Source organism: Mobula hypostoma, chromosome 6, assembly GCF_963921235.1.
Source record: "Mobula hypostoma chromosome 6, sMobHyp1.1, whole genome shotgun sequence".
Classification (NCBI taxonomy): domain Eukaryota; kingdom Metazoa; phylum Chordata; class Chondrichthyes; order Myliobatiformes; family Myliobatidae; genus Mobula; species Mobula hypostoma.
Window position 1 is genome coordinate 115,012,687 of NC_086102.1, and position 16,942 is coordinate 115,029,628.

Below are 16,942 nucleotides of genomic sequence, written 5' to 3' on the forward strand. Positions count from 1 at the left end.
TGAAGCAATCTAAATAGTACTGAAACAATTCAAACTCTGTTCAGCATAGTTTTCTATTTTAACAAATCTTATTTTCTTGCTGAGCATAGCTGGGGGAAAGGTTTGGGAGACTGGTCCACTAAATAGTTAAAAACTGCTAGTTTAAATTGAAGCCCCTGGTATCCTGTACTGTAACTATGGACTGTAACATATAGAGAGATTTTAGTGATTCAAAATCATTGTAACTAGATGATTTCTTACGGTAGCCTTTGGTAAACAATTTGTTGTACAACAGCTACATATTTGATGCTTCAGTGATCCTTAAAAAAAAGCAGCTTTAAATACAAAAAAATGTTTTTGTTAGTGAAGTAGTGAGTAGCTGAAAGGATCTGTGGGAGCTGCACTTTCAACAGTTTCGATCCAATCTACAAAGTGGAATTGATTTTTCAGTCAGCTTAGCTTCTTGTGAAGTTATATTTGTACGTTTATCTGTTGATGAGAGGAGAGGGGAGTTTGAGTTAAAATATCTCTGTTTAAATACTTTGAAGATGATTAAACGAGTGCCCATTATTAAGTACACTCCCAGGTCAGGTATAGGTATAAATACTGTAAATAAAAAAATTCATGCAAACATCAATGTGTGATGATATTAAGTTCACACATCATCAATGTGTGATTATATTATGCTGCAAATGCCTGCTATGCAATACAACCGAGAAGATAAATTGATGATATAATGTCAAACTCAGATAAAGAATTGTCCAGTGGAACATTCTGAAATATTTTAAGATCTGCAAAATTGAATACCGAAAGATTCAATGAATTGTAATAAATAGATTACCTTGGTAGGGTGGGCTGGGCTGACTACTCCCATTTTTATATAAAATTCTATTATTCTGAGTACTGTTTAAACTTCCTACAAAGTTTATTGAAGAGTTGTAGTTTGCCTTTTTCTACAGTTGTTCACAGTAATAGGTTGCTTACAAAAAAACTAACATGTAAAGCAAGGGTAGCCGTGAGATCCCAGCTTTACCCGACTCTTCACTGGCTACGTAGAACAGTCCATGTTCCAAGCCTTCATCAGTAATACTCCCCAACTCTTTCTCCGCTACATTGACAACTGAATTGGCGCTGCTTAGTGCACCTCTACTGAGCTCATCAACTTCGTCAGCTTTGCCTCCAACTTCCATCCTGCCCTTAAATTCACTTGGTCCATTCCTGGTACCTCCTGCCTCTTTCTCAATCTCTGAAGTCAAGCCGTCAACTGACGTCTTTAATAAATCTACCAATTCCCATGGTTATCTTGAGTCTACCTCTTCCCGCCCCTCTCCTGTAAAAAAAATGCTTATCTCTTCTCAGTTCCTTCACCTCGGCTGCTTCTCTTCCCAGGATGCAGCTTTCCTCTCCAGAACATCTGAGATGTCCTCCTCTTTCAAAGAACGGGGTTTCCCTCCCTCCACTGTGGATGCTGACCTCACCTGCATCTCCTCCATTTCCCAAATGGCTGTGCTCACCTCATCTTCCCACCACCTTAACAGTGTTAGAATTCCCCTTGTCCTCACCGACCACCGCATGAGCCTCCGCATCCAACATAACATCCTCCGTAACTTCCGCCATCTCCACCACTTAACTTATCTTTATCTCCCCCCCCCCACCCACATTCCGCATGGATCACTCCCTCCACGATTCCCTTGTCCATTCATCCCTCCTCGCTGGTCTCCCTCTCAGCATTTATACCTTCAATTGGCTTAAGTGCTGCATCTGCCCATTTGCCTCCTCCCTCACCTCCATTCAGGGACCTGGGTAATCCTTCCAACTGAGGCAACATTTCACCTCTGAATCTGCTGGAGTCATCTATTATGTCCAGTGCTCCCAATACAGCCTCTTCTGCATTGGTGGGGCCCGTTGTGGATTAGGCGACTGCTTCATCAAGCACCTCCACTCCATCTGTCAAAAATGGCACTATCCAGTAGACAAGAATTCTCATTCCAATTCCCATTCCTGTTCTGACGTATTGGTCTGCGGCCTCCTCTTGTGCCGAGATGGGGCAGCCCTCAGGATGGAGGAGCGACGCCTTGTGTTCTGTCTGGGTAGCCTCCAACCTGATGGCATGAATATCAATTTCTCCTTCCAGTAAAAACACTTCCCCTCCCCCTCCCCCTTCACTCTTCCCCTCCCCCTCCCCCTTCACTCTTCCCTCTTCCTCTATTCTCCACTCTGGCCTTTTACCTCTTCTCACTTGCCTATCACTTCCCCTGGGTCCCCTACTCCTTCCCACTCTCCTGTTACATTCCTTTTTCTCCTGCCTTTTCCTTTTCCCACCCGCTTGGCTTCATCTATCATTTTCAAGTTAGCCTGTTTCCCCTCCCCCCACCTTTTTTTTCTGGCGACTTGCCTCTTTCCTGTCTTGAAGAAGGGTATCAGCCCAAGACGTCAACTGTTTATTCATTTCTAGAGATGCTGCCTGACCAGAGTTCCTCCAGCATTTTGTGTGTTGCTTTGTCAAGTCACGTATGTCTGTTGTAGTAACACTGTTGACTATTTAAACACATACTAGCTGTTAATTAACAAAAAGTGCCACAATTCATTCAGAACATTGGGGGAACTTTCCGTGTGTTTGGATATCTAGGTGTAACTAAGCCATACATACTATGTGGTTCTAGGTCTGTTTTCTAGCCTGTGCTGATTTGGCTGACGATAGCTATTCAGGGAACAGGTGGTGTGTGACATTATCAACTTGAGCAATCAGTAATCTCCCAGGGAGCTGTACATCCAAGTGTTGGGTAGACGTGGCAGCATGGTTGATCGAATAGCTTGCCAACACCACGGCCTGAGCTCAAATGTGAAGACTAGCTGTTTTACACAAGGGTACAGGAGGTTTTTGGGGTCTGGTAGGAGAAAATATGCAAAGCAAAAACATTTGGTGATTCTGTAAAAATGGTGTACCAATCTTGGTAATGATTGTTTTCTTTGGATATGAAAGGATATTGAATGTATTTAACTTCTTTGTTTTTATAAAGGGCAACTGAGCTCCAGAATAATGTAGCCACCCAGTGTCTACAACTCCATGGCGGATGGGGATATATGTGGGAATATCCAATTGCTAAGTAAGTCCTAATTTATGAAATTATTGGAAGTTAATTTGAAGACGTAAGTTTATCCAGAAGAAATTTTTTTGTTGTTGTTATTGTTTCTCTAATGAAACTGGTACTTTATACTTCTGGCTACTGTACATCAAACTGTCTACAAACAAGCAGTGATGGATCTGCAGACTATAACCAAAGGCATGCTGAGGTCAATGAGTGCAATTGCTTGGTCAGAATGTGTTTTTCAGCTGCAGGCTGAGCAGTTGAAATGTTAGTTAGAAACACCCTGCTTTTTAAAAAATCTCTTTTACAGCATTTTACGGTCATGCTGTAAAGAAACAGATCCTTTGCCCCCTATGCCCACACTGACCCATCAAATACCCATCTATATTAATCCCATTTGGTAGCATTTGGTTGTAGACTCCCACAACTTGGAGGTTCAAGAGCTCATCTAGGTCTTAAATATTGCATGAGTATCTGTATAATTCTTGGCAGGGCTTCAGGTTAAAGATTTTTAAAGTACAATAAAGCTCATAATCTGCTACCCAATCATTGGAAATAGTGATAGTTCAACATCTGACTAACATGGTGATATTTGCCACGCTGGTTATCAAATGCACAAAGCCTCAATTGCTACAATTCCCATCTGGGGAACTGGTTCCCCAGTTCCCGTGTTTCCTGTCCACTCACCGGTTCCCCAGTTCCCGTGTTCCCCGTCCACTTGCTGGTTCCCCAGTTCCCGTGTTCCCCGTCCACTCGCTGGTTCCCATTTCCCGTGTTCCCCATCCACTCACTGGTTCCCCAGTTCCCGTGTTCCCCGTCCAGTCACTGGTTCCCCTGTTCCCCATCCACTCGCTGGTTCCCCAGTTCCCATGTTCCCCGTCCACTCGCTGGGTCCCCAGTTCCCATGTTCCCCGTCCACTTGCTGGTTCCCCAGTTCCCGTGTTCCCCGTCCACTCGCTGGTTCCCCATTTCCCATGTTCCCCATCTCCTCACTGGTTCCCCAGTTCCCGTGTTCCCCGTCCAGTCACTGGTTCCCCAGTTCCCCGTCCACTCACTGGTTCCCCAGTTCCTGTGCTCCCCGCCCACTCGCTGGTTCCCATGTTTCCCGCCCACTGGCTGGTTCCCGTATTCCCTGTCCACTCGCTGGTTCCCCAGTAACCATGTTCCCCGTCCAGTCACTGGGTCCCCAGTTCCCGTGTTCCCCGTCCAGTCACTGGTTCCCCAGTTCCCGCGTTTCCCGTCCACTCACTGGTTCCCTGGTTCCCCAGTTCCCGTGCTCCCCGTCCACTCACTGGTTCCCCTGTTCCCATATTCCCCATCCAGTCGCTGGTTCCCCAGTTCCCGTGTTCCCTGTCCCCTCACTGGTTCCCCAGTTCCCGTGTTACCAGTCTCCTCGCTGGTTCCCCAGTTCCCGTGTTCCCCGTCCACTTGCTGGTTCCCCAGTTCCCGTGTTCCCCGTCCACTCGCTGGTTCCCCATTTCCCGAGTTCCCCATCCACTCACCGGTTCCCCAGTTCCCGTGTTCCCCATCCACTCGCTGGTTCCCCAGTTCCCATGTTCCCCGTCCACTCGCTGGGTCCCCAGTTCCCATGTTCCCCGTCCACTTGCTGGTTCCCCAGTTCCCGTGTTCCCCGTCCACTCGCTGGTTCCCCATTTCCCATGTTCCCCATCTCCTCACTGGTTCCCCAGTTCCCGTGTTCCCCGTCCAGTCACTGGTTCCCCAGTTCCCCGTCCACTCACTGGTTCCCCAGTTCCTGTGCTCCCCGCCCACTCGCTGGTTCCCATGTTTCCCGCCCACTGGCTGGTTCCCGTATTCCCTGTCCACTCGCTGGTTCCCCAGTAACCATGTTCCCCGTCCAGTCACTGGGTCCCCAGTTCCCGTGTTCCCCGTCCAGTCACTGGTTCCCCAGTTCCCGCGTTTCCCGTCCACTCACTGGTTCCCCGGTTCCCCAGTTCCCGTGCTCCTCGTCCAGTCACTGGTTCCCCAGTTCCTGTATTCCCTGTCCAGTCACTGGTTCCCCTGTTCCCGTGCTCCCCCTCCACTCACTGGTTCCTCAGTTCCTGTGTTCCCCGTCCACTCACTGGGTCCCCAGTTCCCGTGTTCCCCATCCACTCGATGGTTTCCCAGTTCCCGTGTTGCCCGTCCAGTCACTGGGTCCCCAGTTCCCGTGTTCCCCATCCAGTCACTGGTTCCCCAGTTCCCCGTGATCCCCATCTCACGGGTTCCCCAGTTCCTGTGTTCCCCGTCCAGTCACTGGTTCCCCAGTTCCCGTGTTCCCCGTCCAGTCACTTGTTCCCCAGTTCCCGTGTTCCCCGTCCAGTCCCTGGTTCCCCAGTTCCCGTGCTCCCCCTGTCTCCTCACTGGTTCCCCAGTTCCCGTGTTCCCCGTCCAGTCACTGGGTCTCCAGTTCCCTGTGTTCCCCTTCTCCTCACTGGTTCCCACGTTTCCCGTCCACTCACTGGTTCCCCTGTTCCCGTATTCCCCATCCAGTCGCTGGTTCCCCAGTTCCCGTGTTCCCTGTCCCCTCACTGGTTCCCCAGTTCCCATGTTCCCTGCCTCCTCGCTGGTTCCCCAGTTCCCGTGTTCCCTATCCACTCACTGGTTCCCCAGTTCCCGTGTTCCCCCGTCCACTCACTGGTTCCCCAGTTCCTGTATTCCCGTCCACTCACTGGTTCCCCAGCTCCTGTGTTCCCTGTCCACTCGATGGTTCCCCAATTCCCGTGTTCCCCGTCCACTGGATGGTTCCCCAGTTCCCGTATTCCCCATCCACTCACTGGTTCCCCAGTTCCCATGTTCCCTACGTCACTGGTTCCCCAGTTCCCGTGTTCCCTACGTCACTGGTTCCCCAGTTCCCGTATTCCCCGTCCAGTCACTGGTTCCCCAGTTCCCATGTTCCCCACCCACTCACTGGTTCCCCAGTTCCTGTGTTTTCTGTCCACTCACTGGTTCCTCAGTTCTCATGTTCCCTGCATCAGTGGTTCCCCAGTTCCCGTGTTACCTGTCCAGTCTCTGGTTCCCCAGTTCACGTGCTCCCCCAGTCTCCTCACTGGTTTCCCAGTTCCGTGTTCCCCATCCACTCATTGGTTCCCCAGTTCCTGTGTTCCCCATCCACTCGCTGGTTCCCGTGTTCCCCGTCCAGTCACTGGGTCCCCAGTTCCCGTGTTCCCCATCCAGTCACTGGTTCCCCAGTTCCCACGTTTCCCGTCCACTGGATGGTTCCCCAGTTCCCGTGTTCCCCGTCAACTCACTGGTTCCCCAGTTCCCATGTTCCCTGCGTCACTGGTTCCCCAGTTCCCGTGTTCCCTGCGTCACTGGTTCCCCAGTTCCCGTATTCCCCGTCCAGTCACTGGTTCCCCAGTTCCCATGTTCCCTGCATCAATGGTTCCCCAGTTCCCGTGTTACCTGTCCAGTCACTGGTTCCCCAGTTCACGTGCTCCCCCAGTCTCCTCACTGGTTTCCCAGTTCCGTGTTCCCCGTCCACTCATTGGTTCCCTAGTTCCTGTGTTCCCCGCCCACTCGCTGGTTCCCATGTTCCCCGCCCACTCGCTGGTTCCCGTGTTCCCCGTCCAGTCACTGGGTCCCCAGTTCCTGTGTTCCCCGTCCAGTCACTGGTTCCCCAGTTCCCGCGTTTCCCATCCAGTCACTGGCTCCTCAGTTCCCGTGCTCCCCCTACACTCACTGGTTCCCCAGTTCCCGTGTTCCCCATCCACTCGATGGTTCCCCAGTTCCCGTGTTGCCCGTCCAGTCACTGGGTCCCCAGTTCCTGTGTTCCCCGTCCAGTCACTGGTTCCCCAGTTCCCCGTGATCCCCATCTCACTGGTTCCCCAGTTCCCGTGCTCCCCCTGTCTCCTCACTGGTTCCCCAGTTCCCATGTTCCCCGTCCAGTCACTGGGTCGCCTGTTCCCCTTCTCTTCACTGGTTCCCACATTTCCCGTCCACTCACTGGTTCCCCTGTTCCCGTATTCCCCATCCAGTCGCTGGTTCCCCAGTTCCCGTGTTCCCCGTCCCCTCACTGGTTCCCCAGTTCCCATGTTCCCCGCCTCCTCACTGGTTCCCCAGTTCCCGTGTTCCCCGCCTCCTCACTGGTTCCCCAGTTCCCGTGTTCCCTGTCTCCTCACTGGTTCCCCAGTTCCCGTGTTCCCCGTCTCCTCACTGGTTCCCCAGTTCCCGTGTTCCCCGTCCAGTCGCTGGTTCCCCAGTTCCCGTGTTCCCCGTCCACTCACTGGTTCCCCAGTTCCTGTGTTCCCCGTCCACTCGATGGTTCCCCAGTTCCCGTGTTCCCCGTCCACTGGATGGTTCCCCAGTTCCCGTATTCCCCGTCCAGTCACTGGTTCCCCAGTTCCCATGTTTTCTGTCCGCTCACTGGTTCCCCAGTTCCCGTGTTTTCTGTCCACTCACTGGTTCTCCAGTTCCCGTGTTTTCTGTCAACTCACTGGTTCCCCAGTTCCCATGTTCCCTACGTCACTGGTTCCCCAGTTCCCGTGTTCCCTGCGTCACTGGTTCCCCAGTTCCCGTATTCCCCGTCCAGTCACTGGTTCCCCAGTTCCCATGTTCCCCACCCACTCACTGGTTCTCCAGTTCCCGTGTTTTCTGTCCACTCACTGGTTCCTCAGTTCTCGTGTTCCTTGCATCAGTGGTTCCCCAGTTCCCATGTTACCTGTCCAGTCACTGGTTCCCCAGTTCACGTGCTCCCCCAGTCTCCTCACTGGTTTCCCAGTTCCGTGTTCCCCGTCCACTCATTGGTTCCCGTATTCCCCATCCACTCACTGGTTCCCCAGTTCCCATGTTGCCCATCCAGTCACTGGGTCCCCAGTTCCCGTGTTGCCCGTCCAGTCACTGGGTCCCCAGTTCCCATGTTGCCCGTCCAGTCACTGGGTCCCCAGTTCCCCGTGATCCCCATCTCACTGGTTCCCCAGTTCCCGTGTTCCCCGTGCAGTCACTGGTTCCCCAGTTCCCGTGTTCCCCGTCCAGTCCCTGGTTCCCCAGTTCCCGTGCTCCTCCTGTCTCCTCACTGGTTCCCCAGTTCCCGTGTTCCCCGTCCAGTCACTGGGTCTCCAGTTCCCGTGTTCCCCATGCACTCACTGGTTCCCCAGTTCCCGTGTTCCCTGCGTCACTGGTTCCCCAGTTCCCGTATTCCCCGTCCAGTCACTGGTTCCCCAGTTCCCATGTTCCCCACCCACTCACTGGTTCTCCAATTCCCGTGTTTTCTGTCCACTCACTGGTTCCTCAGTTCTCGTGTTCCCTGCATCAATGGTTCCCCAGTTCCCGTGTTACCTGTCCAGTCACTGGTTCCCCAGTTCACGTGCTCCCCCAGTCTCCTCACTGGTTTCCCAGTTCCGTGTTCCCCGTCCACTCATTGGTTCCCCAGTTCCTGTGTTCCCCGCCCACTCGCTGGTTCCCCAGTTCCCGTGTTCCCTGCGTCACTGGTTCCCCAGTTCCCGTATTCCCCGTCCAGTCACTGGTTCCCCAGTTCCCATGTTCCCCACCCACTCACTGGTTCTCCAATTCCCGTGTTTTCTGTCCACTCACTGGTTCCTCAGTTCTCGTGTTCCCTGCATCAATGGTTCCCCAGTTCCCGCGTTTCCCGTCCAGTGGATGGTTCCCCAGTTCCCGTGCTCCCCGTCCAGTCACTGGTTCCCCAGTTCCTGTATTCCCTGTCCAGTCACTGGTTCCCCTGTTCCTGTGCTCCCCCTTCACTCACTGGTTCCCCAATGCCCACGTTTCCCGCCCACTCGCTGGTTCCCATGTTCCCCGCCCACTCGCTGGTTCCCGTATTCCCCATCCACTCGCTGGTTCCCCGGTTCCCGTGTTCCCCGTCCAGTCACTGGTTCCCCAGTTCCCGCGTTTCCCGTCCAGTGGATGGTTCCCCAGTTCCCGTGCTCCCCGTCCAGTCACTGGTTCCCCAGTTCCTGTATTCCCTGTCCAGTCACTGGTTCCCCTGTTCCTGTGCTCCCCCTTCACTCACTGGTTCCCCAATGCCCACGTTTCCCGTCCACTCACTGGTTCCCCAGTTCCCGTGTTCTCCGTCCACTCGATGGTTCCCCAGTTCCCCTATTCCCCGTCCAGTCGCTGGTTCCCCAGTTCCCGTATTCCCCATCCAGTCACTGGTTCCCCAGTTCCCGTGTTCACAAGATCACAAGACAAAGTGCAGAAGTAGGCCATTCGACCCATCGAGTCTGCTGCGCAGCTCCCCCATGAGCTAAACTATTCACCCATCTAGTTCCAATTTCCGGCTTTTTCCCCATATCTCTTGATACCCTGACTAATTAGATACCTGTCAATCTCCTCCTTAAACACCCTCAATGATCGGGCCTCCACAACCGTATGTGGCAACGAATTCCACAAATCCACGACCCTCTGGCTAAAAAAATTTCTCCTCATCTCTGTTTTAACTGGGTACCCTCTAATTCTAAGACTATGGCATCTTGTCCTGGACTCACCCACCAAGGGAAACAACCTTTCCACATCTACTCTGTCCAACCCTTTCAACATTCGAAACGTTTCTATGAGATCCCCTCTCATTCTTCTATACTCTAATGAATACAATCCAAGAGCCGACAGACGCTCCTCATATGTTAGCCCTTGCATTCCAGGAATCATCCTCGTAAATCTTCTCTGAACTCTCTCCAACATCAATATATCCTTTCTAAGATAGGGGGCCCAAAACTGCACACAGTATTCCAAATGAGGTCTCACCAGTGCCCCATAGAGCCTCATCAACACCTCTTTACTCTTATACACTATTCCTGTTGAAATGAATGCCAACATAGCATTCACTTTCCTTACCGCCAATCCAACTTGGTGGTTAACCTTTAGGGTATCCTGCACGAGGACCCCCAAGTCCTTTTGCACTTCCGATTTTTGAATTTTCTCCCCATCTAAATAATAATCTGCCCGATTATTTCTTCTTCCGAAATGTACAACCGTACATTTGTCAACGTTGTATCTCATCTGCCATTTCTTTGCCCACTCTCCTAAACTGACTAAGTCTCTCTGCAACCTTTCCATTTCTTCAACATTTCCTGCTCCTCCACCTATCTTGGTGTCATCCGCAAACTTGGCCACAAAACCATTTAATCCATAATCTAAACCATCGATGTACATCGTAAAAAGAAGCGGCCCCAACACCGACCCCTGCGGAACACCACTAGTAACCGGCAACCAATCAGAATAGGATCCCTTTATTCCCACCCTTTGCTTTCTGCCTATCAGCCAATGCTCCACCCATTTCAATATCTTTCCTATAATTCCATGGGCTCTCGTCTTATTAAGCAGCCTCATATGCGGCACCTTATCGAAGGCCTTTTGAAAATCCAAATACACAACATCCACAGCCTCTCCCTTGTCAATCTTATTCGAGATTACCTCAAAAACTTCCAATAAGTTGGTAAGGCAGGATCTTCCATTCATGAAACCATGCTGGCTTTGGCCTATCTTGTCATGCACTTCGAGGTATTTCATAACCTCATCCTTGAGGATTGACTCCAATATCTTTCCAACCACTGATGTCAGACTAATAGATCTGTAATTTTCTTTTTGCTGCCTCCTTCCTTTCTTAAATAGCGGAACTACATTTGCGACCTTCCAGTCCTCCGGAACCATGCCAGAGTCTATTGATTCCTGGAAGATCATTTCCAATGCTTCCAGAATCTCCAAAGCCACCTCCTTCAGAACCCTTGGGTGCCCTCATCGGGCCGGGAGACTTATCTATTCTTAGTCCACTTAGCTTCCCAAGCACTTTCTCTCTAGTTATCTTGACTGTACCTAATTCTATTCCCTGATACCTCTGGCTATCAGGTATATTGCTCATGTCTTCCACTGTGAAGACTGATGCAAAATACTCATTCAGTTCCTCCGCCATCTCTTTGTTATCCATTATAATTACTCCAGCATCATTTTCAATCGGTCCCATATCTACCCTTGTCACTCTTTTACTCTTCATATATTTAAAAAAATTCTTAGTATCCTTTTTTATGTTAATCGCCAACTTCCTTTCATAATTCATCTTTTCTTTCCTAATGATTTTCTTAGTTTCTTGCTGTAAGTTTTTAAAGGTCTTCCAGTCCTCATTTTTCCCACTAATTTTTGCTTCCTTGTACGCCGTTTCTTTTGCTTTTATTTTTGCCTTCACCTCTCTCGTTAGCCACATTTGTGCCATTTTTCCATTCATGATTTTATTTTTTCTTGGAATATATTTTTCCTGCATTTTCCTTATTTCTTGTAGGAATTTCATCCAATTCTGCTCTGCCCGTCCAGTCACTGGTTCCCCAGCTCCCGTGTTCCCCGTCCACTCGATGGTTCCCCAGTTCCCGTGTTCCCCGTCCACTCGATGGTTCCCCAGTTCCCGTGTTCCCCGTCCACTGGATGGTTCCCCAGTTCCTGTGTTCCCCGTCCAGTCACTGGTTCCCCAGTTCCCATGTTCCCTGCGTCACTGGTTCCCCAGTTCCCATGTTCCCTGTCCACTGGCTGGTTCCCCAGTTCCCATGTTCCCCATCTCCTCACTGGTTCCCCAGTTCCCATGTTCCCCGTCTCCTCACTGGTTCCCCAGTTCCCGTGTTCCCCGTCTCCTCACTGGTTGCCCAGTTCCCGTGTTCCCCCGTCCACTCGCTGGTTCCCCAGTTCCTGTGCTGTTTGTTTACTCACTGGAGCCCCACTTCTTTGCTCCCCACCAAACAAGGGATTGGCATGAGTCCAGAATATTGATGCTTCATTTGCCTTGAAATAGCGTATTTATTTACCTGACGCCTTTCATGGATCTGAACTAATGTTGTCTGACTGACAAGTGTTTCCAGAATGTCCTGCCATTAAATGAGATTTTCTGCATTGTTGGTGTTTTTCTTTTTGATTATTTTTGGTATCTACTGTTTGCCTGGTAATCTCTTCCCAGTGCTCGGGTCAGGGCACTGCCTTGGGAGAGAGGTATTGAGTCTGTGAAAAAGTGTTCTGGGGACCTTGACCTGGGCAAGGATGCTCTCATTGTTTGACTTATCCTTCCAGAAAGTTGGAGGATTTTGTCAGGACAATATTGGTGGCATTTTTCCCTGTGCTTTGTTTGCAAGGTTTGCTGTTGGTTGGTAAATTCTCAGAAGCAAATAAGAGGGCAGGTATGATTTTCAAGGACAGAATAGGGAAGACTATCTCTGGCAGGTTCCTTCTCTTGACAAAATAGTTAGATCAGAGACTTGTCAGAATGAGCAGCCTGGTTTCATCAGACGAGCAAGGGCAAAGTGTCAAGGTAACATCACCAGTCCAAGTATGTGACTCACGTTGGGCCATTAGCTCAATATGGCACATCACGCTCCATAAATTTCTCTGTTCCTTTGACACTAACTGATAACAGAGAAGTACTTTGGTGTTTGGTTTAGCTGAAAGACCTTGAGTATTTCTCGGCTTTACAAATTTTAGTGCATTAATTATAGGATAGAAAGTGGCCATTGAGCCTAACGAAGTTGTTCTGTGGCAAAACTCCTCACAGATTAAAATCTGAAATAATTCTTCTCAATTTGAAGAAACTTTCAAAGTTAGATAACTGGTTATTTGTATCTATATGATTACTGGGTAGACAGGTTATTGATTGTGTTTTCTTTATTGAGAAACACTGATGCTTAAATAGATGCATACATTCTTTTGAGAATATAACACAATCCATAATTGAATTTTAATTTACAATTTACAGTCTACAGTTTCACAGTTTTAGCATTACTCCCCCCACCACAAAGTCCAAGCACTTCAAGTTCCTTATTGAAATAAAACTAATGATTATAATGTAACTTGGCCATTTCCAGTGTCCTGTGGAGGAAAGTAAATCAATTCAAGTCCATGTAGCCTAGAGGATTCTTGTTCAGTTATTCTGTGCTAAATTTGCAGATTTATGCTGAGGTAAAGCTAGTCAGGTGTCAATAGGTTCAATAGGTACATATAATGTCAGAGAAATGTATACACTATACATCCTGAAATTATTTTTCTTTGCAGTCATCCATGAAAACAGAGGAGTGCCCCAAAGAATAAATGACAGTTAAATGTTAGAACCTCAAACCCCCTCACATCTCCCCCCTCCCACACACAAGCAGCAGCAAAGCAATGACGTCCCCCCTTCCCCACCAGCAAGAAAGCATCGATGCCCCCTACCGAGCGTTCAAGTGTGCAGCAATGCATCAAGTGTCCTTGGCCTAGCAAAGCTAAAAGGCCAACAGGAGGAAATCTGCAGATGCTGGAAATTCAAGCAACACACACAAAATGCTGGTGGAACGCAGCAGGCCGGGCAGCGTCTATAAGAAGAAGTACAGTCGATGTTTCGGGCCGAGACCCTTCGTCAGGACTAACTGAAAGAAGAGATAGTAAGAGATTTGTAAGTGAGAGGGGGAGGGGAGAATCCGAAATGATAGGAGAAGGCAGGAGGGGGAGGGATGAAGCTGAAAGTTAGAAAGTTGATTGGCAAAAGGTATACAGAGCTGGAGAAGGAAGGGAGAGGATCATGGGGCAGGAGGCCTGGGGAGAAAGAAAGGGGGAGGGAGCACCAGAGGAAGATGGAGAGCAGGCAAGGAGTTGTTGTGAGAGGGACAGAGAGAGAAAAGGGGGGGGGGGGATTAATAAATAAATAAATAAGGCGTGGGGTAAGAAGGTGAGGAGGGGCATTAGCAGGCAAGGAGTTATTGTGAGAGGGACAGAGAGAAAAAAGGGAGAAAATAATAAATAAGGGGTGGGATAAGAAGGTGAGGAGGGACATTAGCAAGCAAGGAGTTATTGTGAGAGGGACAGAGAGAGAAAACACCTTATATTCCGTCTGGGTAGCCTCCAACCTGATGGCATGAACATTGATTTCTCTCACTTCCATTAATGCCTCTCCTCCCCTTCTTACCCCAATCTCTTATTTATTTATTATTTTTTTCCTTTTTTCTCTCTCTGTCCCTCTCACAATAACTCCTTTCCTGCTTTCCATCTTCCTCTGATGCTCCGCTCCCCCTTTCTTTCTCTCCAGGCCTCCCATCCCATGATCCAGCTCTGTATCCCTTTAACTTTCCGGCTCTTAGCTTCATCCCTCCCTCTCCTGTCTTCTCCTACCATTTTGGATCTCCCCCTCTCCCTCCTACTTTCAAATCTCTTACTATCTCTTCTTTCAGTTAGTCCTGACGAAGGGTCTTGGCCTGAAACGTTGACTGTACTACTTCCTATAGATGCTGTCTGGCCCGCTACATTCCACCAGCATTTTGTGTGTAAAACTAAAAGGCCTCCATTAGTGATTGCTATCTAGTTGCCCCAACTAGAAAGTATATTTGCTTTTCCTGACCCCTATGTACCATGAATCTCTACCCAGCTTTCAAATGTTGTTTTAAAACCTCATCTGAGTCAATCTGTTCTTTAGTTTGTAATATTTGCATAATGTATATTTAAATCATCTTCCCATCAAGAGGAAGGGAGAAGTCAAGGAAGAAATTCCCCTTGGGATTTTGGATTTTAAAAACATTCTTATTTTAGAGAACTTGAAATTGGTCAGTGACTTGTTTTTATGATTTTGTGTGTTAGACTATGAAAGAAACCTAACGTCAGCCATTTTATTTCCAGGTCTTTTGTTGATTCCCGTGTTCAGCCAATTTATGGTGGAACAAATGAAATAATGAAAGAGCTTATTGCTAGACAAATTGTAAGTGACTAATGGTCCTCTGAGCTGAATGCTGATTCGTGCCAACAGTACCTTCAGATTAAGAAAACTTGTAATCCTCTTCCTCTTCATTTCATCCAGCAAAAAAATAAATCGGATTGTTCAGCGATGGAAAACTTAGCTTACTTTCTACAGCGCATTCCACCTTGATATGATCTGTATAAGTTGACTGGAATATGAATGCTTTTACTTGTGCTTTTTTGTTTACTTGCTATTTGTGGAACTGTGTCAGCAACAGTTTTAAGAGCCAACTGTGACATGTTCTGGTGGTAAAATCTTATGCAAGAATCTGTTTTGTTGAGGCAACAAACCAAGATAAATGCTTTATTTTTTTCAATCTGGGTGGGGGAAAAATCAAATCACATACTGATAGTGAAAAGAATGGCATTTTTTAAACAACTTCCCACTGTATAATCTTGAGTTTTGTAATTCTTTGTGTATTTTGGGGGAATTCTAAGGTTCTAACAGACATGTGATCAGACTGTTATAGAATTATCTGCTAGTTCTCAGAGTTGTTTTATTAAAAACATCTTGATAACTAGGGCACAGATAAGCCTTATGTTTGAGTAAAGAAGGATATTCCACAGTGCAATCATAATCTTAAACAGTCTAACTCTAAATTGTTGGAATTTGAAAATTCCCCAAGTAACTGATTTGAGGCAGATAAAATCCTAGTTTAGTTCCTGGATGACAGTGGTACTGTTGTAGGTAAAGTAACCCAAAGGATTTGTATCTTATGAGGGAAAATCAGCCAGTGTTTATACCATGCAGTGCCTCTTTTTGAGGAGCATTTGTGTTTATGCAACTTGTGCCCATCACTTTAAATAGTTTTCTAATGTTCACTCCCATAGGTTACTGAGGAATGATCACCACTAATGAAACTATAACTCTGAGGATGCAAAGGGAATGGAAGTTAGCAATAAGAAATGCCTCAGAAGATCTCTGTAATTTCATGTATAGAGATTGTATAGGGTACATTGGCTCCTTCATTCAAATGAATCACATTGGGACTAAATTCATGAGAAACAGAGGCAGCAGTAGAGGAGAGTAGGTTCTTGAATCTATCAATGTTATATTTCATCTTCACTTCCCATCAGATGTACCTGTGATTTGATCCCCATTGGCTCCAAAAATCTATTGACCAGGAATATATCTGGTTATCCTTTGACCTATAGGAGAATTTACAAAGGTTTGACAGCTAGGACTTCCACCCTATCTTAATCTTAAATGGCTGAACTCTTCACCCAATGATGTACTGCCTGATTCTAGACTCTCAATTTAGAGGGAACAGCTTCACAGCATCTGCTCCATCAGTCCCTCAGGAGCTTTTACAGTATATTTGATCACCTTTCATTCTTCTTGTATAACCTATAGTGAGGATAGACAGATCCTATTTGATCTCACTTCTTTTGCCGAAATTATCATTGCTGGAATTGATGCAGAGAACCTGTACTGCTTGACAATCCTGTCCTTCCCCATCCGGACCCTAAAGCCCTAAATACTTGCACTGATCTCTTTACCTTGATGTTCCCTTGCACCCTCCTCCACTTTCCCACTTTGTATTTTAGCAAATTTGCAACAAACTGTATACTTGGCCCCTTCATCTAATTAATTGATAAAGGTGATTAATAACTGGTTAAGTCTGCCAGCGTTTAAATTATCATGTGCATTCCAATTCTCTTCTGTTTTGTTTTTAAACCGGGCCCTAATCACATTTGCCTCTATTTCATGGGCTCCTATTTTGTTTAACACTTTCCTATTGTACCTCTTGGGTGCCTTTTGAAAATCCAGATATACTGAATCCACTGGTTCTCCTTATCTAACCTACTAGTTATATACTCAGAAACTCAGTCTTTAAAGACATTATCTCCAGTTTCCAGCTATAAAACTTTCCATTTCATAGCCATGAACAAATTGACTTTTATGTTATGAACAATTTGCTTTAATTTCAATAAACGTTTATTGAAAATATTTTGCCTCTGTTCTTTACTATGTTTTGGCCAGATTAACAAAAGTTATTCAGATTGTGAGTTCATATAAGATTCCTGATATAAGTTTGGACAGATTAAATAATTTAGTTGAAGAGTCTCATAAGACAAACTGTAATCCATTTTAATTTCCTTGACCGTGAAAATTGAAAACTTAGAGGTATTGAAAAAGTTTATTGAATTTAATTAGGTAAGTTATCAGGACTGGATAGGATGTGTCCTAAGAA

At 47.6% G+C, this 16,942-nt stretch overlaps 1 protein-coding gene across 2 annotated transcripts in view; it reads left to right on the top strand.

The window, feature by feature from the left end:
• Positions 1-16,698, top strand: part of acadl (acyl-CoA dehydrogenase long chain) — a 119,920-nt gene extending 103,222 nt beyond the window's left edge. For both annotated transcript variants that reach the window (XM_063051504.1, XM_063051506.1), the window contains exons 10-11: positions 3,000-3,086; positions 14,631-16,698. In XM_063051504.1, the coding sequence (XP_062907574.1) occupies positions 3,000-3,086; positions 14,631-14,721 (178 nt within the window). In that variant the 3' untranslated portion in view covers positions 14,722-16,698. The remainder of the gene's footprint in view (positions 1-2,999; positions 3,087-14,630) is intronic.
• The last annotated feature ends 244 nt before the right edge of the window (positions 16,699-16,942 follow it).